At 42.2% G+C, this 25,793-nt stretch overlaps 1 protein-coding gene across 2 annotated transcripts; it reads right to left on the bottom strand.

Annotated features, from left to right (window-relative positions):
• Positions 1-548: 548 nt before the first annotated feature.
• arhgef37 (Rho guanine nucleotide exchange factor (GEF) 37) lies at positions 549-24,682 on the bottom strand. Of its 2 annotated transcripts, XM_080466380.1 has the most exons (16): positions 24,602-24,682; positions 20,183-20,390; positions 19,659-19,764; positions 15,233-15,711; positions 12,868-12,997; positions 12,300-12,447; positions 12,020-12,219; positions 11,734-11,864; positions 10,502-10,606; positions 9,599-9,712; positions 9,311-9,480; positions 8,791-8,938; positions 8,363-8,491; positions 7,207-7,402; positions 6,512-6,681; positions 549-1,857 (listed from the first exon to the last, which is right to left on the bottom strand). In XM_080466380.1, the coding sequence occupies exons 4-16, from the start codon at positions 15,698-15,700 to the stop codon at positions 1,645-1,647; spliced, it is 2,322 nt and encodes a 773-aa protein (XP_080322506.1). In that variant the 5' UTR covers positions 15,701-15,711; positions 19,659-19,764; positions 20,183-20,390; positions 24,602-24,682; the 3' UTR covers positions 549-1,644. The 2 variants fall into 2 exon arrangements, with proteins under 2 accessions (XP_080322506.1, XP_080322507.1); XM_080466381.1 differs by lacking the exons at positions 20,183-20,390; positions 24,602-24,682 and having other exon boundaries at positions 19,659-19,959.
• Between the last annotated feature and the right edge of the window lie 1,111 nt (positions 24,683-25,793).

Genomic DNA, 25,793 nt, shown 5'->3' with positions numbered 1-25,793 from the left:
GTCTGGGCTATAACAAGGCGACGCTCTCCTCACTGCAGGAGCTGCAGAACAGCACCGCCACATGTTTAAAGAGCGTCTTTAGACTTTAACCTGCAGAATTTGGGAGGATATCCAAATGTTAAATATGAAAAATGACTTGGAAAAATTAAAGTGGCAGAAAAAGACACTCGTGTGAGAAGTTTGGGAGGCGAGTCGTCAAGCTCACGGTGAGCGAATGAGTTGCTGCCACGAGTTTAAAGATCCAGAAAGGTCTGTGGCGCATGCGCAGGTAATGGAGCGGGAAAAACTTCCCGTATCGCGACATGAGAAGACAAATGCTGCCGCTGTTCGGCCAACGGGAAGAAACGACCCGTATCGATTGAGCTGCATCCACAGCGACACGCGTCCTCGGCGGTGTATAAAGGCGAAGCGGAGCTCCTCCGTCCCGGAGAGGATGGAAAGTGGAATTAACTCTGGTTGGTGGAGCGGTGGATCCAAACGAGCAGGGAGACACTGCTGCAGTCGATTGTCTCGCTGTTACGCATTATACTTTTAGTTGTTTTTTTTTTACTCCAACTTATTTTTCCCAGTATGAGATCCTTCCACGCTTTTCACATCACTTTCTCGCCCCTCCTCCTCCTCCTCCTCCACCTCCTCCTCCTCCTCGGCCCCAGAGACATTTTGCATTTACATCACATTACACAGTCTGAGATGATGAGGGCGCCGTGTCGCTGTCAGTCTCGATGCAGTGCTGCCTGCTCCTGCCTCCAGGTGAAGGCTCAGCATGCACACACACACACACACACACACACACACACACACTTGAAGCACTATCCTTGTGAGGCCCCTTTCCCATTGATGTAACTCAAGTCTCTTCACTTGAACTTTAACCATCACAACTGAACCACGACCCTAATCTCTCCCACACAAATGAGTCTCTCCGTCTTAATTCAAGCGTCCTCCTCACCCACTGAGGATCATGGGAATTCAAGGGTGTGCCGCACTCGTCTCTCCATTTCCTCTCAGCATGAATCTTCCATCATCGTCTCGGCTGGATTAAACAGAAGACGTGTGATGATTTATATATATTTGTTTCTTCAGATTGTCCTTCAAGCTTGAAGCCACAGCGAGTGTTTGCGCCTCGCCACAGTTCACACTGCTGACTGTTTTCTTTGTCCACACCGAAACACGAAAACATTCGTCGTTTCTATTGCCGCTTCAAGCAGCTGAAGCATTCACGCCGTTTACATTTTAACGAGAGGTCCAATGAAACAAAACGCCCGTTTGCTTTTTAAAACCTCTTTACACCATAAATCGTCTTTCTTAGCGCTGCAACATGCAGGAATTAGATTAATGGCCACAGCATCATACTAATAAAATGTAAACGTGGTGTCGCGTTAGGTGTTTGGATGGATTTTGAAAGCTGCTCGTTTGCACGGCTCAAGGAGCACAAACGGATTATTTAAAAGATTGAAGCAGTAAATTTAAAAATGAAATTTACTCATCTTAGTGCACACATAGTGGCTACTCCATATTAATAGATTAAGATCTCTTTCACAACACAGAGCGGCAGCTGAAGCTTCATCTTTTGAGAGTTCGTCAAGCAGAATGTGGAAACGTCTCATGCCGCTGCTCTCTTTCTTTCTCATTCTTGGTTCCCTGGGATCAGAACGCCTGGGAGCTGCTGCTGCTGCCGCCCACCGGTACCACGCTCAGGTAGTTGGAGGGGACGTAGCCCCGTTGTCCACCTTTGGCCTCCACCAGGCTCCACTCGCGGTTCCCTCGCTTGTCGTGAGGCTCCAGCACACGGACAAGTTCGCCAGCCCGAATGGAGACTTCATGGTTTCCCCTCGCTGTGAAGTCGTACGCCGCCACGACCTTGGGGAAAAAAAGGAAGAAACGTGGATTTCAAAACTGACGGCTTGTACTTTCTGTGTTCCACCACCTTTTGCGTTCAATTGTCTGAATCAATCTCATTTCAGTTTTATTTGTGTGGAAACCGACTACAGCATATCTCCTGGCTTCGCGGAAACACGAGGCTGTTCAGCTCCTCTCCGGCGGTGCCCTGCGGCTTACAAAAAAGTAAATGTATGTGTAAATTCAACATTCTATCACATTTTTGGGACGACGGATGTGACACTTCAATAAAATAAATGATGATTCAGAAGTTCCATCCATCCATCTTCTATACCAGGGGTCCCATATGTAATTCATATTTTAATTTCCATTAGTCTGCATTGAGTTTTATTTTGAAAACCCTTCACTTCTGTCAGTAACTTCCACCCGTGACATTCTCACTGTGAGGTGAGAGGGCAAACCACTGTACCACTTCGCAGCCCGATTCAGAAATTCATCAACTAAAACGTACATTGCATTTTGCAAAGAGATTATTAATCTCAATGTGTTTCTCCTGAATAAATAAAGGCAAATGAAAATGAATTAATGAAATGAATTCCAACGTCACCAAACCACAAAAGAGCAAAACGCTAAAAAAACTGCAGAAACAGCTGAACTCCAGCGAAAAGAACTGAACCTGCGAAACAAACAAAATGACAAAAAATTAAATAAATGGCTCAAAACAACTGAAATAGGTGAAACCACTAGAAATATGACTGAAAGAGAAAAAATGTCTAAAAAGAAATTAAAATCAATAAATATAAAAAACTTCTAAAATGGCCGAGCAGTAAAAACGGATGAAGAAAAAACAACAAACGTTAAATATAAATAACAGCAGAAACAGGTACAAAGACAAGAACGTGTTACGACGTTTAGTTATGGAAGTTCATAAACACAACATGACGTAGTTTATGTACACAACAAAACTAAATACACAAACTGTAAGAGTGGGACTTATCCTCATTTTAACAAGTCTTACTTATACAGTGTCTCTATTGGTCAGATGTGTGCACGATGCAAAACTTTATTGTTGGACAAGTTCAGAGGGATGAACGACGGGGGCAAGCAAACACACACACACACACACACACACACACACACACACACACACACACACACATACCACCACCACCACCACAAATCATTGTAATAATGTGTGAAAAGGTTAAGCCCACCAGTTACGTCTTGACAAATCCCACCTCATCAGCGCGCAGGCAGAGCGAAGGCTTCCTAATGAGCCTTGTGTGGCGATGACAGAGCCGCGGCGGCGCTAATAGCCCAGTTTAGCCGGCTGCTCGGCGTCATTAACAAACCCTTCACCTCCGCCCACCTCTCAGCTACAACAGCGGCTCTGCCCTTACGCTCCAACTCCAATTAGCATATAATTAGCATTTTGCCCGGCAGAAACAAGGAAAAGGTTAAAAAAAATTAAATATTACAAAAAATTAATTTAAAAAACAAAAAGTGATCGGAGGAGTGATTCACGTTATCGAGCCTGCAGCCAAGTTTCTGACGGAAAAGAGAAAAGTTAAGAGGAATATTATGCAGCTGCATCTACACAACACCTCATTTGATGCCGACCTAATCTCACCTAATAACCACGTTGCTTTCCCAGATTAAAACGCTGCCAAATCCCAGAGAGACATGCATTTGTGGGATGGCCAGCAGAGCCGGGTATCTCAGAAAGAGGCCAAACCCTCTCAGCCGCTGGCTTCCTGTGTTGATATTGTGATAACGCAAACTACACCAACTACAGAAAATATTAAGAATCAGCCTTTTCAAAAGTCTCAGAACAATATTAACAGAATGTTCGTGTTTTAAAGGAGCGCATGTCGGCTCACGTACAGTTAGATTGTAGGAGAAAACCCGCTCCAGCTCATATTCACACCCCGACACCGATCACAGCACTGGAATGTGTCTTGGCGGTGATGCGCCTGCAGTCGCTCACTGTCTGACCACATGTCAAAGTGCAGCGTGAATACGTCCAGGTCACTGGAGCAGAGGTGTGAATACATGAATCAACCCAACGTCTACAAAATAAGGTCACCGCGAGGCTCTTTTCCGCGTTAGGATGAACATTGTCCTTTCACGTTTCAGCAGCTGGAATGAAGAAATTCCATAGTTCATTCATACAATTCATTCAATAGTACATCACTTTTGGTTTTATTTACAAACTTGATTCCACAATAAAGGTTGGGACGCTCTAATTTATCTGGAAACACTCTTGAACCCTTTGGTTCTGAGTTTTGTTGGCGTTCTTGCTCTGCAGCTTGGAAAAGCCCGGTAAACCCACTGCGATGTTGCAAGAACCGATAATGGAGTGATTAATGATTTGAGCCATTTTACATGGAATACCGCCAATAACGTATTAGGATAATTGGCGCTATTAACGTAATAACATTTAGTAAATTATCCAATAAGTTCTTACATGCAGCATTTACGAAATCCTTTCATAAACTGTGACGAGAATACTGCAGTAACACATAAACAGGGCTGTAGAAAGAAAACCTCTCGTTTTGCAGTTTGCTTATCAGAAACAACTCTTGCAGAATGCAGAGTCGTCATATTATTATGGTTGCAAAAAATGTTTTACTATTATATTTGATTGCAGTACAATACTGTGTTTATTACATTGAAAACTATCACATTACTGCCAGTTATTATGTCACTGGCTATTATTACAACGTTGGATTTGGACGCGTTGTATAAGAAAATAGGCTACAGAAGCAGAAGTCTCTAAAAGAATGACTTATTGTGAGATTCAGCATGTTAACATAATATCAGGAGCAGTTTGCTCCCAAATGCCACGGATGACAGAAATGGTTGTAAATTGGCTGCAGCAGAACCGTCATGTAGTTCAGGCACAGACATATATCATCTCTATTTCCCTCAGACACACCACCAAAGAAACAGCAGCAGCTTAGCACAGGTGGGGAAAAAAAAAAAAGGAGGATGTATGTTTTCTATAGGAGCAGACTCGGGGTCATGGGGGACGTACACAGGGGGGGGAGGGGGGGGGGGGAGGACGGGATAAAAAAAAGGCCAGCATAAGGTCACTGGAGCAATCACTCATTTTTAACAGGCGAGGCAATGTGAAGGCATATCTGTCACACACACACCTAAATCTGCACCTCTCTCTAACATGCATTCACATAAACCATCACAACTTTACAGGCCACGACACTCCCCACTACCCCACCCACCACCACCACCACACACACACACACACACACACACACACACACACACACACACACACACACACACACACACACACACCATAATTGTAAATCAATCCCACAACATCCAGGCACAAACACATGAACAAGCTTTATCTCAGCCTGCAGCCCTGCAATGCATAAATTAACACAAGTATTTGCCGCTTGCACCAAAACCCACTTACAAGGTTAAACAGCTAATTATGGACCTTGCCATTAATAACACACACAGACACACACACGCACACACACACACACACACACACACACGCGTTTCTCCATCTCTGAGAGGACTTACATTAACCTAATTGATTCTCAAGGCCTTTCCTATTACATAAAGCCTTGTCATTGATAGTTAACAACAAACCTTTGCAGAGTCTGCAAGGTGAAAAGAAAATATTCCCAAACAAAACATACATGTGATGGACTGACACGACACGCCACCCCGACATTGATCGGTTAAGTTTGCCGCGTTTCTTTTCTGTATTCAGTCGTGTGCCGTCGTCCAGCCTGACGTCAAGGTCCAAAGTCTCTACATCAGGCGTGTCAAACACATTCCAGTTCAGGGCGCCACATGCAGCCCAATATCACCCTGAGTGGGCCGGACTGGTGAAATGATAACCTTTAGACTTAAACTTTTGAGTTTTCAATGTCGTGGCGCAGACTATACGAGATGAAAATGTCTATATTTTCTCCGAGCCAAACAATTACTGCTGAAAATTATTAATTCTAATCATGCAAAATACAGTGAAATGTCAAAAACAACTTCTCCTTTGCGGTTGCATTATGCGTGTTTTTGACAGCATGGCTTTGATAGTTTGATAGCAATGAGCTACAGCTAGTTTTCATGGCAGCATCACTGATGTGTCAGTTCAGGTCTCAGGGTTTAATTTAGACTGCCCAGAATACAGCAGACATGAAACCATGAACCAACACCCTGACTGGCCCTCCTCCAATAATCCCTCATCATAATAAATACTTTGAGACGACTATGTTTGTCTGTAGCGGAGCAACATATTCCAGAACGACACGTAAACACGTTATGCAAATGTGTTACGTTGCCAATAGCGAGTATATTAACATGCTTATCGTTCGCGTGTTGACAGGTGTGAAGCGCAGTCATGTAGAGGTCAACACTTCCACCGTACAGCCAGAAGACCTGAGCGCTTTCTACATGGTAACGCAATTAGTGGCTGTAAAACTGCCCATAGGGGTGTGTGTGTGTGTGTGTGTGTGTGTGTGTGTGTGTGTGTGTGTGTGTGTGTGTGTGTGTGTGTGTGTGTGTGTGTGTGTGTGTGTGTGTGTGTTCTACCGGGATAACACAGTGAAACGCACCAACATGGCTGCAGCCGGTCCAGATGTGACTGGCCGACCCGGACTGGCACGCAGCATGTATGCAGGACGGAGGAGTGAATTACCTGGAAGCAAGGCTGTCTGACAAACAGCTGTGGCTGACCGTCCGGGGTGTAAGAGTGCCTTCTCGCCCCGGTCAGGCCTTCGGGCAGCATCAGGTGCGGCGAAGGGGGCGGGTCGTCCGTCGGTTGGTGGTAGCGAAGGAGCTTGGAGGCGGGAACGTAGCCTCTTCTGCCTACAGACAGAACCGGTTTAGAGGAGGTGGTCCATAAAAGCAGTAATTCTATTAAGATGGGTATTTTATTTTATTCTGCATAATATCATTTACTTCACTAGTTTTTAGTCTGTTTTCATTCAATAGTTTTAATCATGTGCTTAGATCAATCAATTTAATTAAATATCTTTTACCACTTCAGTCAAGTCTGTTACAATTTAAAATCCACTAAAAGTAAGTGACGTTTTAATTTAGTAGAAGCAATCACTTATTATCTCGAGACAGTTTGCGCGTTGGTTTGCTGCAACTGACCACCAGATGGCGCCAACGTACCATCAACTGCATCAGCATTGCAGGTTTGTTGTCTTTCTGTATCAACTGCCTTTTATATCTTAATCAGCACCAAATCAAATCATATTTTTCTAAGTATGAGTGAATATAAATAAAGGGGTTGTTCTTAGGCCATAAAAATAACAACAGTGCATCTCAAGACATCAGCATTCGACCTGTTGTTATTACAGGATGCATGTTGATGGTCATCTTCACCTCCTGTATCCACCAGCCACCTCCGTTTGTCTCCCCGGGTGTCCGCCTCGCTGATGACGGCCACCAGCTCCCCCTTGTTCAGATTCAGGTCCAGGTCCCGGCTGCCCACCACGGTGGTCGCCACCTGGTAGATTTTACCGGAACCGTGTTTGTCCGTGAGCTGCTTCAGGCAGTGCTGAGAGGACAGGTTCAGAGGCTGCGAGGAAGAAGCACAAACAGTAAAATGTCAGTAAAGATAAAAGTAACCAGCAGTAACATACGGCCTTAAGAATTACCCGCTTGACGTATTGTGTAGAACACATCAGATCAATGTTTAAAAAGTAATGTTTTCAGCTTTTAAGTGTTTAGAATTCCACAAAACTGAAAGCGAAACAGATATGGTCCTTTCCAATCACACTTGTTGGGTTAACTCAAGTTGGTGTGATTAATTTGTAGAATCATGAACTCAGCTCAGACAAATGCAAAAAAATAAAATGCATCTAAAGAGGTGCAGAGCACGACATTGTTATGAAGAAAAAAAAAAAGTTTGTTTGCATCTTCAATGGATTTAAAAAAAATAAATAAAGAATGTGAATAATGTGGGGTTTTTTTGTTTTTCTTTCTTTGAAGGTTTCAGGTTGTAATGGATCACCTGATGTGTACCGACCTACACTGAGACCGAAAGACACACATCGCCTGTCAATAGAAAGATTTCAACGCGCTGCACAGTCTTTAAAACAAGTGGCAGAACAAGAAAAACTGCATTCAGGACCTTTTCCTGCGCGAGCAATTTGTAAAAAAACACACGTATGACTGCTGTGATGAGTCGGCACATTCTTCAGCTGGGACAATGTGTTGAACCCGTTGGAAATCTCACCTGTCAATTTCTGCTCTCGGCTTATTGTGACCCCAAACAATACGGGGCATGACCGCGCACTCGTCCAGTGTTTATCGGGTTTGAAAGAATGTGACCGACCTCCACTACAGGAGGACGTACACGCCATACATATATATATGAAATGAACCATATATGATATTCAAAAATAGAGCATCTTGTTTAATCACAGTTATTTGGAGGTGTTATTAGTTCTATTTTAGCCTATTTACACTCTGTCCTTTGTTATTGTTCTTAATCGCATTTTTAGCTCACAACGTAAAGCATTATTTCAGCCCCAACCTGCACGACGGGAGCGTTGAGCGTGTCCTCCACACTTCGACATAAAGTCTGCAGCCTCCTCGCACCTTCCAGGACCGTGGACTCGGCCCACTCCCAGAATGCCGCGGGGTGGAGCGAGCTGTGAGGCAGCTGGACGGAGACAGATGGAGCGAGAGGAAGAGGAAGAAAACATACAAGTGTATGAAAATTCAATGTAACCTTTAAACATCTGATGAGTGCAGCTCCGCTGATTAGCGCGCTGCGAGACAGCCACCGTGTGGTTTGGTATTTGGTATCATGGGTTTCCTCCTGAAAAGTAAATAACCAGCTAACTGCTTCTGAAAGGTCAGAGCTGTTTTGAAATCCCAGGGTACGAAAAAAAAAAAAAAAAAAGATATATTGGGGTTTTTTTTGCTTTAGTGTTTTTATTTGTGCGTGCAGAACTGTACCTGCTGCGCGAAGCTCTGGAACAGCTGCTCCATGTCTGAGGCCAGATCTTTATGGAGGCAGCTGAAGGTCCCCAACATGCCCCAGATCATCTGCAGAGCCAGGCCGTTGAACTGAGGAAGCTCATTAAGGAGTAACGTGTTCATTGTCCTGGGAGGGAGGAAAAGACGGGCTTTCAGGATGGATGTTTGCCATTTAAAATGATATATATATTTATTTTTTTTTGTCTGCTTTCTGTTTCTCCTGCTTTGAAGGTTTCAGATTGTAATTGATTATCTTGTTCTGCACCAACTGAGACTGAAAAACAAATGCTGGAGAATCTTTAAACTAGATACGTGCTTTTTTTCCCACATTTGTTGAAGGTAAATCACGCCGACATTTCAAACCAAGCTTGTTATGAAAATCAAAAGACTCTTCAATCGATTGTTAAAACTGTTCCCAAACCGGAGTATCTCTCTCTTTTAGTAGCCAGACTCGACAACTCAACACAGTGTGTTTTTTCAACTATTTCTCTCGGTTTACTTGTACGTGTTGGCCACAGCTTGTTCCTCGTAGCTCAGGTTGGACTTGGCTTCTATCACTTCGTAGTCCAGCAGCTTGTCAAGCCTCTTCCTGATCAGGTTCCTGGGGCCCGCCAGGAGGTCCCGCAGGGCACACAGAGGCTTGTGAATCAAGGTCCGCAATCGCTTTTCCTGGATACAGAGATGGATATTCGTGAGTGCAATAGAAATCCGAAAGGCGGGGCCTGTGGGCTTGCGCTGTTTGAAGGTTCAAAGTTGAGCGTAATGTGCATTCATCAAAATGACTCACAAACGTAGGGAGGATCCACTGTCTGAGCGCGGTGGTGATCTCTTTGTAACAAATAGGTTCTTTCTCTCCATCCATATCAAAATCAAACACCTCTGTCTTGCAGGCCAGGAACCCCTACGGAGCAAAAACAAAGATTATGCTGAGAAATCCGTGCAGACAGACAGAACCGACTCGGTTGCTTCTTGTTGGTTGGAAAGTGGAAGAAAAAGAAAAAAAAAACAGGGTAAAAAGGATAATTCTAGGGTGGAAAGGTACAGAGACTCATGCGTGTGACCTCAGGCAGGCATTTAGCTCCTGAGTGTGCACATAGAGTGACTCATAAACATATGACAGCATGTGCACAAACACACATGCAGTAATATTCCACTTCGGACGGCGTCTGTGAGTCAGCTGGCAAAACCCACAGCGGACAAATAGGACTGAAATAAATGTTCTGCCACCGTTGGGCACTTTTCCAGAATGAATGTAGATCGACTGAATGTAACGTATATAGACACGACCACATGTACTCATTTAAGGGGAAAAAACACATTCAGGTTACCCAAAGTTTGTCACTTTTCTAGAGTTTCAGTTATTAGTTATTGAAGAGGTTTTCCTGAAAAAACAAACAAACAGTGGGAGTGAGGGTGCCACAGTTATTCCAAGTTTTTTAATCAGAGTAAATAAAAAGCCTTTCTATATTCAGAGTTGGCTGCTGGGAGCTCGACTCACTCAGTTTGGACGTACAATGCCCCCGTGAAGAGGGAAGAACTCATGACAGCGAACAGGAAAATGATTTGAGAATCAAGATTTGTTTTTAGGTTAATCTTACCATATCAGGAACTTAAACTTAACTAAAATGCTTTTTTAATTATTATTATTATTATTATTATCATAATAGAGTCTGTAGCATCTGGTCTTCACCTGGAGATGGTGCAGATACGTCTCCACATTCTCCAGAAGCTCCAGGATCCCGTTTTCAAGAACGTAGAAGAAACCCTCCAGGGCATCAAACTCCTCGTCCACCAGCTACAACAACAAACAGTGGCTTCAGCTGCACGCACCAGGAGTACTGTGATTACTTTCAACTCATTCGTGCCAAGAGGCAACGTCAAATATCACAAGTAAAAACTTTAGATTACACGTGTACAATCATAAACTCATCATATAATTCCATATTGCCATCATCTTAAGCTGAGAAGATCTGAGGTAAAGGCAGCGAAGCCTGGTTGAGATACTGGATATATTAGACCAGGGGTGTCACACAGGAGGCTCCAATGCCCGCAAAACTAACAAACTTCTTGTAGAAACACATTTCTTAACACTGAGACCTGAGCTGAGACGTCAGTGACGAAAGGCAGCGACCTCGTTGCTCTCGAACCAGCCTCAGAGCCATGATATCGGGGTGAATTTATAAAAACATGCATAATACAACAGCTGGACACATTTTCTGGACATTTCACTATAATTTAGTTTAATCAAAAGTGTCTTTATGTTGAGATTGAACTCATTTTCTGTAGTAATTGTTTGGTTTTGTGAAAATGGAGACATTTCCATCACGTTGACTCTGCGCCACAACAAAGAAAAGTTTCATTTTAAAGGTTAATGTGTCACTATTTCACCAGTCCGGTCGATTCAAGATTAAATTGGAAGGTTTGTGGCTGCTGAACTAAAATGACTTTGACACCCCTGGATTAAGCCAAGTAAGCTGGAGACTGAGCTTCCATCAATTCAACCTCTTTATTTGTCCGCGAGGAGAAATACAGAGCTTAGGAAAGCTTCATGGATGTAGTGAAGGAGGACGTGGATGGTCGGTGTAGCAGTGGAGGAAGTATAAAACCCGGGGCACATAGGGGGAGATGATCCACTGTGGCGACCGCTGAAGGGTAAAAATAGACCGGTAGCCTAACACATGATAGAGGAGGAACAATCGCAGTTACTTCTACGGACTGAGACAAACTTTGAGGCCATTAAGGTGTCAGAGTGATCTCTGCACGGCAGGAGAGAGAGATGTATCCCTGGGAATCATTAATCCCACAGGTGCAGTAAAAGCTTTACGACTCTGAAACGTCACTAAAATGTGTTGCCCCATATATCTGTTGGTGGATCCGGCTGGCCTCTGTGCTGCCCCACTTGAAGAGTGTTTAGAGTTGTACCTTCGCCGCCATCCCAGTCTCGTGCTTGAGCTGTCGGCTGAGCCTGGCCGTCTTCTTGGCGATGCTGCGGGTGTTGAGGCGGTAGATTTTGTCCTTGATGGTGAGGATTTCTGTCTTCTTGTATTTGTCAGCTGCAGAATGCGAGAGGCAGTAAAACAGCTTTTCAACGTTTCTGATCCTGGTTCGTTTCAGGCTATACGCAGAACGGTCAGGCGGGTTAGAGACCGGGAGGTGGTCGGGTACGGCACGTATTTGGAGATCAATTTAAAAGGTTAAACCGTCTCACCGACTTCTTTAAAGCGCTTGTACTCGTTGATGCGGCAGTTTAAGGCGATGGACGTGTTCGCGGTTTGCTCCAGGAGCCCATAGGCCGGGTGAGACGGATCGGTGTGTTTCTGGATGGTCTGCAGGAGGAGGGGGTAGCGTGCGATCCGCTGCATCGGCATCACCAGGAAGAAACTCAGAGAGGCGGCGTTGACGTCAGGCCTGCGGAGAGACGCAGATGAACTCACAGTGAAACGCGGTAAACTCAGAGGTTTTTGTGGTATAAATGAAAATGAACTTACTCTGAGGCCTTGATGACTTTGACCATCTCGATCCAGAGGGCCTCTTTCTGTTTGTAGCCGTTCTCCACGGCGGAAATATTATTGTAGTTGGCTAAGTACTCTTTATAAGCGGCTTCGATGTCGGCAGAAAGGCTGAGAAATGAATTGCCTGCGAGGAAGAAAACACACACACTTATATATATATATATCTCATTGGGAAGCCCTACTTACCTTCCCATTCATGTTATATTTTAGCAGAGAATATCACAGACAAACTATTTTACAACGAAATCTGTATTTTATTCAACTGTTGCATTGATCTCTGCATTTCGTTGCTCCGTGGAGTTAAATGTATGAGTGTGTGCACATTTTTCCTCCTAGTTTATTTGTGAGTTGAGCTACATTTGATTTGACTTTTTAATAGAAAATAGATTTCCAGTCAGTTGACTGAGAAAAAAAAGTGATCGGGTAACACAAAATCTCCCTCAATCCAGTGACAATGTTCACCATTTTCTGTGGCGTCTTAACAAAGACTTGATAATGATTGAAATGATAAATAAAGAAATTTAAAAGGGCATGAGACACTTACAGAGTGTCTCCAGAAACTCGGGGTCTCCTGGCTGAACCTGCTTCTGGTCCAACAGGCTGAGGAGACGACTTGAGACGTCGATGACTTCTTCTATGTAGAGAAACATGCTGTCCAGGTTGGGCGGAGGCGGCTTTGGTGAGCATGCACATAGAGAAAAGAAGAAATAACAATTGTCCTTTTGTTTTTTTTGTTTTTTGCATCGCTGCAATGAAGTGTCAAATCAAAGTGAATTCATGACTGTTTATGCCTCACAAATTATAAAGTCTTGCATGCTTTTGCATAATTATGTCAATATTTTTCCAGAAAACAAACTCCATAACTTTTGGATGAAAGGTCCTCATGAACTAGTGACGTTTAGAATACATATGTGATCCCAAAACCCAAAACAACGGAACACAGTGAGACATTTAATTGTATATAATTACTGGTGCTTGTGCAACAACAGAATATTACACAGTCATTATGTAATCCAAGTGTAACTGAATAAAAACTTTTGACTGGTGGAGCTGGTGCACGCGGCCCTGCTCTATTCACAGTGTAAATGCAGCTGATAAGGATCTATTTGTCCCTCTACGTTCTATTTTAATGAGGCAGCAGTGGGCACACGGGCTGGTGCACGACAGAACAATGTGCACATTGCAGGAAAAAAAACAATCCTGCTATTTATCTGTCTCACAATGCGCCCATTTATCCACATTTAATATATTTTGTCCCTCTTCAGCGCTCCCTTACGAGGTTGTTTTTCAGCGTCTGTCTGCTCCTCACCTCCTCATCATATCATTTAACCCATATTTTCAGTGATCATTTCACCTTCGTTTTTTGAGAATGCGTCTACAAGTTCTCGTGTTGTCTTCCGATTTCACACTGAAAAGGCACCGTGAAAATACACTTTTCTTTATCCACTTGATCGACAGTCATTGTTATTCACCAACTCTTATTCTCCTAACAGGTCATCTGTCTATCTTATGGTCTTTTAATTTCCATTTCATTCTCTTATTCCCCAGGCATGTTATTTCCACGCTCACCCACAGCCTTCTGGCACATAAAAGCCTGATTCCATTCTGTTTCACGAGGCCTCATTTCATTATCACAGCTATAATAAATGATTATTTGGCTGCAATGAGCAATCGCTCAGGCGTAATGAAAGAAGATCAGATCATCATAAGCCTGGAGACAGCAGATGAACTGTACACCCTGGATGCTCCAAGTGCCACCTCTATGTGTGGGTGTTCATTAAAAAAAGCAAACAACAAAGGTCAGGGTCAAACGGAGACAAAATCCAAAATATGTTTCTCTATGCATCATTTGTTTTCCTGTAGGCACAGAAAAGCTGCATAACAGAGAACTTGTAACCACCGGGTTAGGAAAATTAATTAAAGGTATCGTACGGTTTTCCTGAATCAGAAAGGAGGAAACACTCAATTTTAACTTTAAAGGTTTTCTTTGGTGCGTTGAGGAGAAGTTTGGAATAAAGTAAATTTTTTTTGTAAAACGTTTACCGATTAGTACTGAAAATGACTAAAATCTCAAAATAATGCAGATTTCAGTTATACTTTCTGGTGCAAAATTCAGTAAAATGTGCAAAAAATAACCGTTTGTCGCCTTTCGCAGGTTCAAGCTGACAAACTTCAAAAAGTTACGATTTTTTTTTCAATTTGCTTGGTGGTTTCCTGGACCGGACTGGAGCCTCATGAGGGATGATTTTGTCCCATGGAAAAATTTGCCACGGTATCATATTGAGTTCAAACTCCCAAAGAAGACGCGTGGACTCCTGCTTCTGACGGGACACAGTCCTGCATGTTTCTGTCAACTTCTGCACCGACACACAAAATTCTGGGATTAAAAAAAAAACTACTCATTGAAAGAAGCGTGTCAAAGCACAGACAACCTTCTGCAGTCCAAGGACACAGTGGCAAATAACTGCTGCAGTGTTCAAATAAGGTAAACAATTAATAATCACAGAGGAATTCTTCATTTTAATAGGTTTATCTGACAGGATTGAGTTATGAATACTGTTTACATTTAGTTATGTTCTCCTTCTACGTCTTGAGTAAGAGAAGAACTTTAAATAATGATAAAACATTAAAACAGTAAATTCTTGTTTTATGAAAACGTATGAATGCACGGTGGGATAGTGGTTTGCATTCTTGCATCAAAGCAAGAAACCCCGGTTTGATTCTGAGCCTGTATTTGTAGACTCTGCATGTGTGCACAACTTTTAGAATGAAGTTTTTTCCTCCGGGTCTCCACAGCATGGCTGTAGGGGTGAATGGTGGTCGTATAACAATAATCAAAGTGGAGAAAACACACTTATCTATGCACAGAGGCATTTATTGGCTTCACCCTCAACAACACTGCTTCGTACCTGCAGTTTCCGGAGGTTATTCCTGACTGTAACGGTGCAAAGCTGCAGCATCCGAAGGTAATTCCTCTCCGTCTGCACCAGCTCCTCCGTGGCAAACAGCTGCCTCTGGGCGGCCCTCTCTTTAGCTGCCGCTTCCTCCCCTTCCAACTTCTTTTTGGCCTCCTCTGCCAACATCTCCTCCGATATCAGGCTCTCCTCCGAGAAGCTATCCTGCGAGGGAAGCCTCGACATTGTTCTCGCAGCGCTGGTGTCTGCATGGGAAGAATCCGCCTCCACGAAGATTGTCACACCTGCCTTGAGCGTGTCCTCGTCCGAGACGGACCTCTCCTCCGCAGCTTCCTCCCTCCTCTCCATGAGCTTATCTTTGGCTGGATTCTCTCCCGTTCCCAGCGGAGACACAACATTGGAAGCTGGTTTGGGCAGTGCCAGTGTGAACGGCGTTGGCTGAAGCCTCCTCGGTACCTCCATACCCGGGATCACTGTCAAAGAGACATAAACACCGTTTATTGCTGCGCTTAGAAAACATTATTTACCTGGATCATAATTATGGTTTGCCAAGTGGAAAATCTTAGTGGCTTCTGCAGAGACAAAGTTATGAAGAAAAAAAAATAATAATTCTAAAACATGCGAGACAGCATTATTGATTATCCGAGGAAGCCATGGAAGGTGGTGGATAACAGCTGGAAGATATCCTATACTCAGAATCCAACTGGGGACCAGAGGAAGAAGAATATCAGATGACAAGGACGCAAATGTTATTGACTCACACCAAGCAACATTTAGGATGAACATGGAAACAGATTCAACTGATGCCTTCATTGTACGAGAAACACAGTTTTATTTTCATTCATTCATTTATTACTTTTGAAATTCAGATGAAAAGCCTCATCAGAATCAGCAGGCAGGATCATAATTCTCCTGTTTTGACTTCTCACGAACATCTAGATGGCCACAGTCCGTCACGTCCTAAAGAGTTGTGTGATTTTTCTGAGTTGATCTGCCGCAGTTTGCTCAGCTTTATTTATAGAGCACTTTAAAACAACAGTTTAGACTGTTAGTAGGTTTTTCCACCATGTTCACTTCCAATATTTAGAGGCCCCATTTATGCGACAACATTTCCAGGGAAAATGTGTTTCAGTGGTTCTCTTTCAGAAAACGATTCTTCGTCTTCGGCAGAAACACTAAAAAAACCATGTAGTTTTCCTGTAGGGCCACTAGTGGGTGCAGTTCTTACGTAAATAAACCACCGAACTCTGCTTGCAGAGAAGAGTACACTGTAAGCATCACATATGTTTGTAAGAAATAAACTGTGTCTCCATTTGTAATAGAGAGAGTGGCGAGCATACACCACATTATGTGTTGTGAACGAATCCTTCCCGTGCATGTGCAGTAGCAGAAAGTTGTGTTTTCCATGGTTACATGGAGACGGTGCATTTCTTTTAAAAAAAAAAGCACCGTGGTCGTGTAAACAAACCCCCAAAACACAAGAAAAGTTTTCCGTTTTCACTTGAAAACCCTGTCGTGTAACTGAGGCCTTAAATGCCTCCATTGCCTGCCTCTTATAGTCTGGGCTTTCTTCTCTCCTGACTTTGAAGCAAAGAGCCATAAATCTGTGGTGTCAGGTCCCATAAGTCTGGATTTTATTGTCGACCGTCACCTCTCTTCACTAATACTTAACTCCAACCAGTCAAGCTGGAATTGTTGTACTTGGCTCTTCCTGTTATCATCTACAGTCGTCTATTCCGGCTCACGTATTGTTGGATTGTTGCAACATGCTGCTGGTTCACGACGTGAGAATTTTCGTAATTGGCGCAATAAGGATAAAACTGAATTATATCTCTGAAATGAAAACCAAACAGGGCTGCACATCTCGTCATTCAGGCTTCAATCTTATCATGACGCAGCAGCTTCGAGAGGCACCCAGAACATTTTATACAGATTCTAGGTCAGATGGCTGGATTTATCTTTCAGACAAACCACAGCTTTTACACTTCCTATGCAAGGACACACGATACTGCAGCCATGAAGGCGGCAGATGTCTGCACCTCCTCCTGTGTTTGCACAGCTGTGCCGCCTGAAGAGGGCCAAGGATGGATTTCAACGTGCCTACGATATGTGCTCTGTATAACTTTATCAGGCAAGTGTTAGAATTAGAGTATTAATACGTCTTTATCTTCGGATAATAATGAGAAAGTTAAAAAAAAAAAAAAAAAAGTTTAGTAGAACATCTGGTGACCAAATCGTGTTTCGTTGGAGACACTCCAGCAACGGAGACTTATCCAAAAATTACAAATAATTGTCCCGCAGGCATAAACCAGCTGTGGATGAGACGCTTTTCTATGTATTGCCAACGTCGCACAAACGTGGTGCACGGACAACTCGTCCACGACAAATTTTTTCAGTATTATTGATTCGAAGTATTGGATTTCAAAGTATATTTGACACATTTGGAAGGATTATTAAGTAGAGTTGACACAAAAAAAAAACAGTACCTCTGAGGCTATATCGACTTTTCTTTGTTTGAATAACTTCTGGATATGAGGTGGAGGATTATAATCATGCGCCTTATACATTACAGCTCGTGTATTAAGGTCGACAATATTTCCACACCATAACTCAGACATGGAAGAATGAGGGAGTTATATCATAAGTTGAGTGAGTTTTGATCCAATACTGATCGGATATTACACATTATGCCGATAATTTTTTGCAAATTTTCACTTCAGGATATTTATATGCAGCTTCCAACTGAGCTTTCTATCAAAAGTAATTCGTAAAAATGTATTTACATGCACTTGTTCAATTTGTTTACCATTAAGAGAATGGTAAACAAAGAGAAACAAAGTCATGAGATACTACTATAAATATATATGGACATATACTAGATATATGAAAAATATCTAAAATATCAATTCAAAATAACAAATTGTAAAAGTACATTGTACAGGATTTATTTTCTCCCCCAAACAATTCTAAAATCTCATATGTGGACGGGTTGGTTTCATCCCAGTTGGACGAGTCATAGATAGACGATTCCCATTAAGACGACTTATTATAATAACTGAATTACTTGTAACGTTTCAGTGACATAGGATTAAAAACATTTAGACAACTTAATATAACAAGTGAATTATTTCTATCCTCGGTCACTGAAATGTTACCAGTAATTCACTTATTATATTAAGTCGTCTAAATGGGAATCGTCTAAATGGGAATCGTCTATCTGGGGGGGACACTGTCGTCTAACTGTGAATCGTCTATCTGGGATGACAGCAATGGGTTGTCCTACAATCCACAAACATCGGCGGGGGTGGTTGCATTGTTATGGGGACGCCACGTGTCGGCCCACCAGGAGGCCGGCAAGCTGCTTACGGAACGTCGAATGCTTCCAACCACAGCAACAATTAGTCATCACAAGGTTCAGCTGAGCTGCCCTTCGATGATAATAACTTTATGTTGGACTCAGAGGTTAATTTATAATGTATGTGTTATTACTCATCACTGGGCCTTTGGCGAAGTTATTTTCTACACTAGTTTGACTTTGTGATAATTATGGAGAGATTTTATGTTCTTTCATTATTTAACAACAAGCAGCACGGTTAGATGAGAAAACTACAACAATCAGAGGATTAAATATACTTAAAGCTGTTCTGCTGGTTCAGAGCTACCGAGTTTGTTTTTGGTCAAATGATTATTTATATCAATACGTCATCAAATGACACAAGCCTGCGACAATTTCACAGGAAGTAAAATCTATTTCTATCGACCTATAACAAATTTTCACCTTTTTTCATTGAAGTCAAAATTCTGAGCAGATAAAGAAGCAGGAAAGTTGAATTTGACATAAATATTTGAATTATACTTCACATTTTGTTTGAATACTTTTTTGATGGTACATCATAAATGTTGAATTCAGGGGGAAAAAAAATCTCTCAACGTGACAAAAAAAACAAAATTTTCTGCATTAAAGGCAAATTTCATGTCGTCATTTGTGTCTCAACATTTAACTATTGAGACGAATGAGATTGTTGATGAAACCACATTTATACAACCAAATTACATCCCTCAGACATCCATCACCTGTACAGACATTTAAATCCTGTTATTGTTGTCATTCACTTTGAGTTCACTCTCATGATTAAATCTAAAGAAGTATTTTCTATTGTATTATATCCTCATTTTATCTACATACTGAATTGAATACCTTTACTGTAATTACATAAATCAACGTGGATCTAAAATCAACCATAAAAGAAAGAGACGAACCAAAGTTGCAAACAGAACAAACATTCAATGACGGTTGAGTGTCGCCGCTTTGGGCCTGAACTTGTGTTGCAGTCAGATTTAAAACTCTCTGCAGTTCTAACAAGAACTCTGGTGTGTCACAGCAGGAGGAGGAAGATTGGAGGAGGAGGAGGATCGTTACCTGCTGCAGAGCGCCTGCTTCAGCTGCCGTTACCATCGGCCTGTGTTTCCTTCCAGTGTGGCGCCGAGTCCCGGCTGAGAACAAATCTGCTGCAGAGGTGACGCTGCTGCATGGAAAACACACACACACACACACACACACACACACACACACACACACACTCTGTCACACAGAGGCACGCCGGTGTAACTTTCTCCAGTGAGTCACATACAGCAGACTGCTGCTGGGCCTCATGTGGCAGCAGCTTGTGGGTGAATATTCACAAGCGTGTGTGTGGGTGTGTGTGTGTCTGTGTGTGTGTGGCCACCCTTTCCTACCCCCTCCCCTTTTTCTTTCCTCTACAAAATACCCATCCCCCCCTTTCCTCACACACTTCCACACTGTTTCCCTCTCTCACGCACACACACACACACACACACACACACACACACACACACACACACACACACACACACACACACACACACACTGCTGAATAAGCTGATTGACTGCAGCAGCCGGTGGGAAGACGAAATGGCACTCACCCAGACACACACTCATTGGCCTTCAGCTCTTCAGAGTGGGATTAACGGACCAATCAGAAGACACGTCGAGGGGGGGGGCTTCATGAAACGCAGAGCGAACCAGTGGAGACGGAGCCGAGCAGTGATTGAAGTTTTCCTCTCACGGGGAACAAAAACACAGTGGGACGTCCCATCCTCCTCCAATTGCAAAGGGATTGTGGGGATTATGCTGCTGGATTGTAACAAAGACAGATTTGTAGCCTCCTCCTTCAGTTTAGACAAAAAGATTTATGCGAGCCGTCGACCAGAACCCTGACTCACTGGCTGTTATGAAGATGGGCAGCGAAAAAGTTTGTTACTGAGAAATCTGCATGTCTGAAACACATAATTCCACATTCCATGTGGCAAAGTTAAGATACTGGAGTTTGCATGTTGCTCAGGAGGGACAACACAGGTGTGGATTAGTGTACAAACTTTGGTAGTTCCTCAACCAACGCAAAGACTCGTCACTTCATTTCCCACACGAGAGGAGAAACACCAGACGACCCGAGCGTTTCATCGCTCCGTCATAAAGAACAAGTAGATGCTGAATAGGCCTGTTTATATGCATTTTAACTCTGAGGACAATCACAGCGATAAAGTGGCGCTTTTGACAATATATCTGATGTCTGCAGTCATTTTGAAGTGCGTTGAGAATTTATTCTTTTCAAATCAAATCTTTAAAAAAAAGAAATCATACAGCCCTAAAGGTGAAATAGCAAAAGCTTTGCAGGTACAACTTTTAAACTCTCGGATGCTCCTTCCTTCTGGTTTCCTTTCAAATCGTCACCTCGACTTAAAGTAAACCTTCCCTCGGCACAACAAACCTGTTGTTCGCCGGAGTGCAGAAAGCTGAATACCCGCAGAGGAAGCGGTGGAGATCCGGTGCTGAAAGAGGCGGCAGGATGCAATCGCCACCTAACTTATCTCCGTCGACCGTCATCAGATCGTCTCGTCAGAGGAGGAAGTCCAATACATTCCCCTCCCGACGGAGACAAATCGATATTTACGTTTCTCCAGTGAAAGCAAACTGAGGAGATCGGAAAATGATTTGACGTTTGCATGAACCGACCCTGTGACAACGACGGTATTCATGGCAGTCGGTCTTGATGAGAGCAGAATGAAGGAGGGATGAAGGAGGAATGAAGGCGGCAGCTAATGGGCCTCATCAGATCGGTATATCAGGGAGGAGGAATGCTGCAGGGCCGGACGGGTGAATCAGCTGATCGGACAGAAGCTTAAGGTGTGCTGCACTCTATGACTCCATGATGAAATATGGGGAAACATCGTGTTTTTTTTTTTTTTTTAACTGCTTCTAAATAATAAAAGTAACTTGATTTCAAAAGGTCATTCTGTCTGGCTTTGCTCTGGACAAACTTACTGACACTGGTAGAATCTTTACTGTTGACGTCGTCACATAATGTATTTTACATTTTATTTGATCAAAGGCGTCACATAACATTCATTTTAATGAGATCCAAAACCTGCACACCTGCTCAACCACTAAAAAAAAAAAGTAATTATGGTTTCAAAAAATGTGTTGAACGAGAAACGTGCGAAATTGCTTAAATCAGAGGCGTCTAACATGAGACCTGCGGGACAAAACCGGACAGGAAGATCAAAGAGCAAAGTGTAAAAACTTCAAAGAAAACATTGATTTTTTTTTTTAAAGAGTTGGACGCGGCCATGAGAGATAGCGACCTTGTTGTTATCAGCCCAGCCTCAAACCCACGCTGTCATCACTTGCTCAGAGGCAGAGTCAGAGGGAGGAGCGGTGATTTAGTAAGAAAGATAAATTAAGAATGTTTACTGTAATTGCAGGCCGGGCCTGTTCCTGACTGCTGTGTGTGTGTGTGTTCGCACGCACCAGTTTACATGTATATGATCGATAGGATGTGGTTTCACACTACAATTAGGTTAAATTTAGAATAACAGCAGAGGTTCCCAATCTTTATTTGTTTTTTAATCAAAATATCAACATTTCGAGATTCCCCATCCAGACATACACAAACTCATTTTTTACCTTTGAACATTATCTACTGAATGTTTCATACAAACTGCAAATTTAATACTAAATAGATCAGATAAAGATAAAATAAATCTAATCAAAAGTACTTTGTGTGTTCATTTTTGCGTCATTGTAACGTTTCAATATGTTTAAAATACTGTGATGTTTAAAATGTGGGGTACTTTTCTATTATAGTGCAGAAACCAGTTCACTGTGAATGAAGGTACTGTAGTACTACAGAGTGACTCAATAAACGTTTAATAGATCAAGCACATAAAGTGGTGAAAATGAAACAAGCTTCGAGGTTAATAATCCACAGGATCGACTCACACCTCTGTTATAAAGTTCAGTATCATCGCCGCCAAACCAGAGGAGGGAGATTTGACAGAACATTGTCTCGTAGAATCCCAGCGCGAGGTCCTCCCTGCTGCAGGTCAGATTTTCAACACGAGGAGGGAGGAGTTATGTCAAAATGGGTGACAACAAGCAGATTAAAAGCTCAGACACGCCTTTATTAGTCAGTTTCAAGGATTATTTTCCGCTTTGGATTGTGGAGGTTTGTAATTTGCAGGTGTTTTTGTCGCAGAAGGCTGAAAGCAGAACGACTGTGTGAAAGAGAGGAAGCTGGTGATGCTGACTTTATGTGTGGGAAGAGAAATCCCGAGGCCTTGACCCGATGTCTCTGTTTTTATTGATTTTCTTGTGCTAATGTCTGATTAGATAATTCTATTCTCTCTTTTTTGTTTTTTTTCCACTTGGTCTCGACTTTTGTAGGTCAGACTGCACCCAGTGGGTGTTTCTTTAGTTTTTAAGTATTTAAGGGATAATTTTTAATGTCGAACTTCCCGTCGAGCATTCCGCCCTGTGAGCCGGGGGTGTCTGGAGCCGGTAGAATAGTGCCATAATAATTCAAACTTTAAAGGTTCTCTTTGGTGTAACGACAGAAACGATTAGGACAGAAAATGACTAGAATCTTAAGATAAAGCCAATTTTAATGAAACATCCTGGTGCAAAATACAGAGAAATGTTTAGAAAAAACTTCCATAACTGTTGCATTATGGGTGTTTTTACATGCTCGGTGGTTTGGCTGGATTTGGAGCCTCTTCTGGGATTTCTTGGAAATCAACTCGCGTTACGAAAAACTGGAAAAAGTGAACTTCCTGGAGCCTCCACTGACGAACACTGTGTGGATTTGATGCTGCAGTGACGCCGCGGTTGGTTTTATTTTCATCAGTCAGGTTTCTGCTCTAATTTACTTCCCGTCCAGAAGTAGCAGATGAGGAAGGACGAGGAGGGAAAAACCTCGGCCAGCTAATCAACTGGGAAAGTGAAATAAACACACTCAAGACTGATGACGGAGCTTTCGGATGGTTGTGTTCGTCTCCGTCTGAACTCAAGAACCTGCTTTCTGTTGTGAGGCGTCATATCATACAACATATAACACATATCCCCAAACTTAAATACAAATATTACATATATAATACAAGAATATGCATGAAAGTGCAAAAATGCACTAAGTATGACAAACGTGTGTGAAGAATGTGTCTGAGTTTCCTGTTTTTTATAAGTGTTTATTAATTATTTATGTGCTGAGATTCCCCTCCCATCAACTGTATCTTTGATTTTACTGTAAATCAACTTGATCCAACTTAAATGTACCTGTGTTCTCTTCTCTGTTTTAAAGCTGCTGCCATAATAAAATTTGTTATTCAGTTATAATTACTACTATTGTGCTTCCTGTATGTTCCCTGCTGTCGCTGTAAATTTGTAACTAACATCTTTCTGGATATGGTGAGATATTCCTAATTGTGTGTGAATTTTGCTTTAGAAATACACTTGCTTTGCCTCAAAATAACTCTTTATGATTTCTACCTGCAACTTTCAGCACAAAAACACCTGACGGATGAGAAATATATCAACTTTAAGAAGACAGTGCGTTTGTGCAGGACATATTTGCAGCAACATTTGCACTGTATTTTTCCTCCAGAAAAGGCTATTTTCTTCTACTGAGCATCATATTTCATTAAAAAGGGATAATTTGCAGTAGATTTAACACTCCCATCTCTATACTTAGTATTTTAATTGCTATTCCACCTGATCTCAGCAATAACATGCTCGATTATAACATTTTAATGACAGCCTGGATTTCATTATTCGTGAGGGGCGGTGACCACACGGTATTATATCTGGGATTTTAGCATTTTCCTCAATGGATGTCGATATTATTCTCATTAAATAACCGGAATCTCGTCGATAAACCACAAATCGAGGTCACAAATAAGGTGAAACACCTCGCTTTGGTGTGAGATAATGGAATGAAAAGGCGCGTCTGTCTGTCGCTTTGTCGGTAAAAAAAGAAAGAGAGGATGAATAAATGTAATAAAAACGTTTACCTTTGTCTTATCCTCCGGTCGCCGCGCGCTTATTGTCGTTAAAGCGTCCGAGCCAAACGTGTCTCTCACCTGTTGTCAATCAGCACGGACGGTCAAACACCGTCAACAAACACACGCTGCTTCCGGTTCGCGCGCCACACAAATAAAAGCGTCTTTAATGTGACTTCCGCTCTGGTATTTCCTTCCTAAATGCTCAGAGACAAACACAAAGACGTACGAACAGCCCTTTTACATGATAATAAAGTACAAATACCAGAAGAGAGATTTGACCTGCTTTATTTTTGATGCTCTAATTAGTTTTTGATCAAATATCAAGAATAATGATGAGGGAATGTTAGTGGCTGCAAAGTAAAAACACATGTATCAGCGTGTTATTAGAATAATGAAATTAGAGTGTTTAATAGAACATTTGTGCAATGTGATGTTGATGCACTGAGACGTCAAAGTGGTAGATTAGATTAGAATACAATACAAAACAATACAATACAATACAATACAAAACAATAGAATAGAATAGAAAAGAATAGAATAGAATAGAATAGAATTTAACTGAACTGAATTGAATTGAAATACTTTCTGAATCCCAGATGGGAAACTCTTCCCAGCGTTGCTCCACGCAGAGTGGAATAACTTGAACAGAATGTCAATATATCAAACGAAAAATTGATTTGTAAATATTAAATAGTAAATAGTAATATGAACAAGACAAACAAAATACTATTCACAGGAAAGACTTGTAGAGTCTGACAGCCACAGGAAGGGAATATCTCCTGTGACTCTGTACTGCACTTTGCTGGTATGAGTCTGTTGCTGAAGTACAACATTGCTGTTGTAGTTGTAGTAGTAGTAGTAGTAGTAGTAGTAGTAGTAGTACTAGAACACCACCTTGGAGTGTATAAAGTAGTGAATGTACAATGTACCTTAGAATTTCCTGCAGATCTATGTCATGTAAAATGTGACCAAAAGAAATCAAAGGGTGGTTGACTTTTATACTTTTTCAGTCTTGTGATCATTTGATTTTTGTATTCCAGCCATTCAACCACACAGTCAAACTATTCCTGTGTATAGAATTTCGTGCAGGGTTGCACGGTGGTTTAGTGGTTAGCCCTCTTTACTCATAACAAGAGTCTCCCCTGTTTGGATCTGGGTTGGGGTTTAGTGGCATTACTGTATGGCGTTTCCATGTTTGAAT

Source organism: Lipophrys pholis (assembly GCF_963383615.2).
Source record: "Lipophrys pholis genome assembly, chromosome: 6".
Lineage (NCBI taxonomy): Eukaryota > Metazoa > Chordata > Actinopteri > Blenniiformes > Blenniidae > Lipophrys > Lipophrys pholis.
Note: the sequence above shows the minus strand (reverse complement) of the source record. Positions and strands in the feature narration are given on the sequence as shown.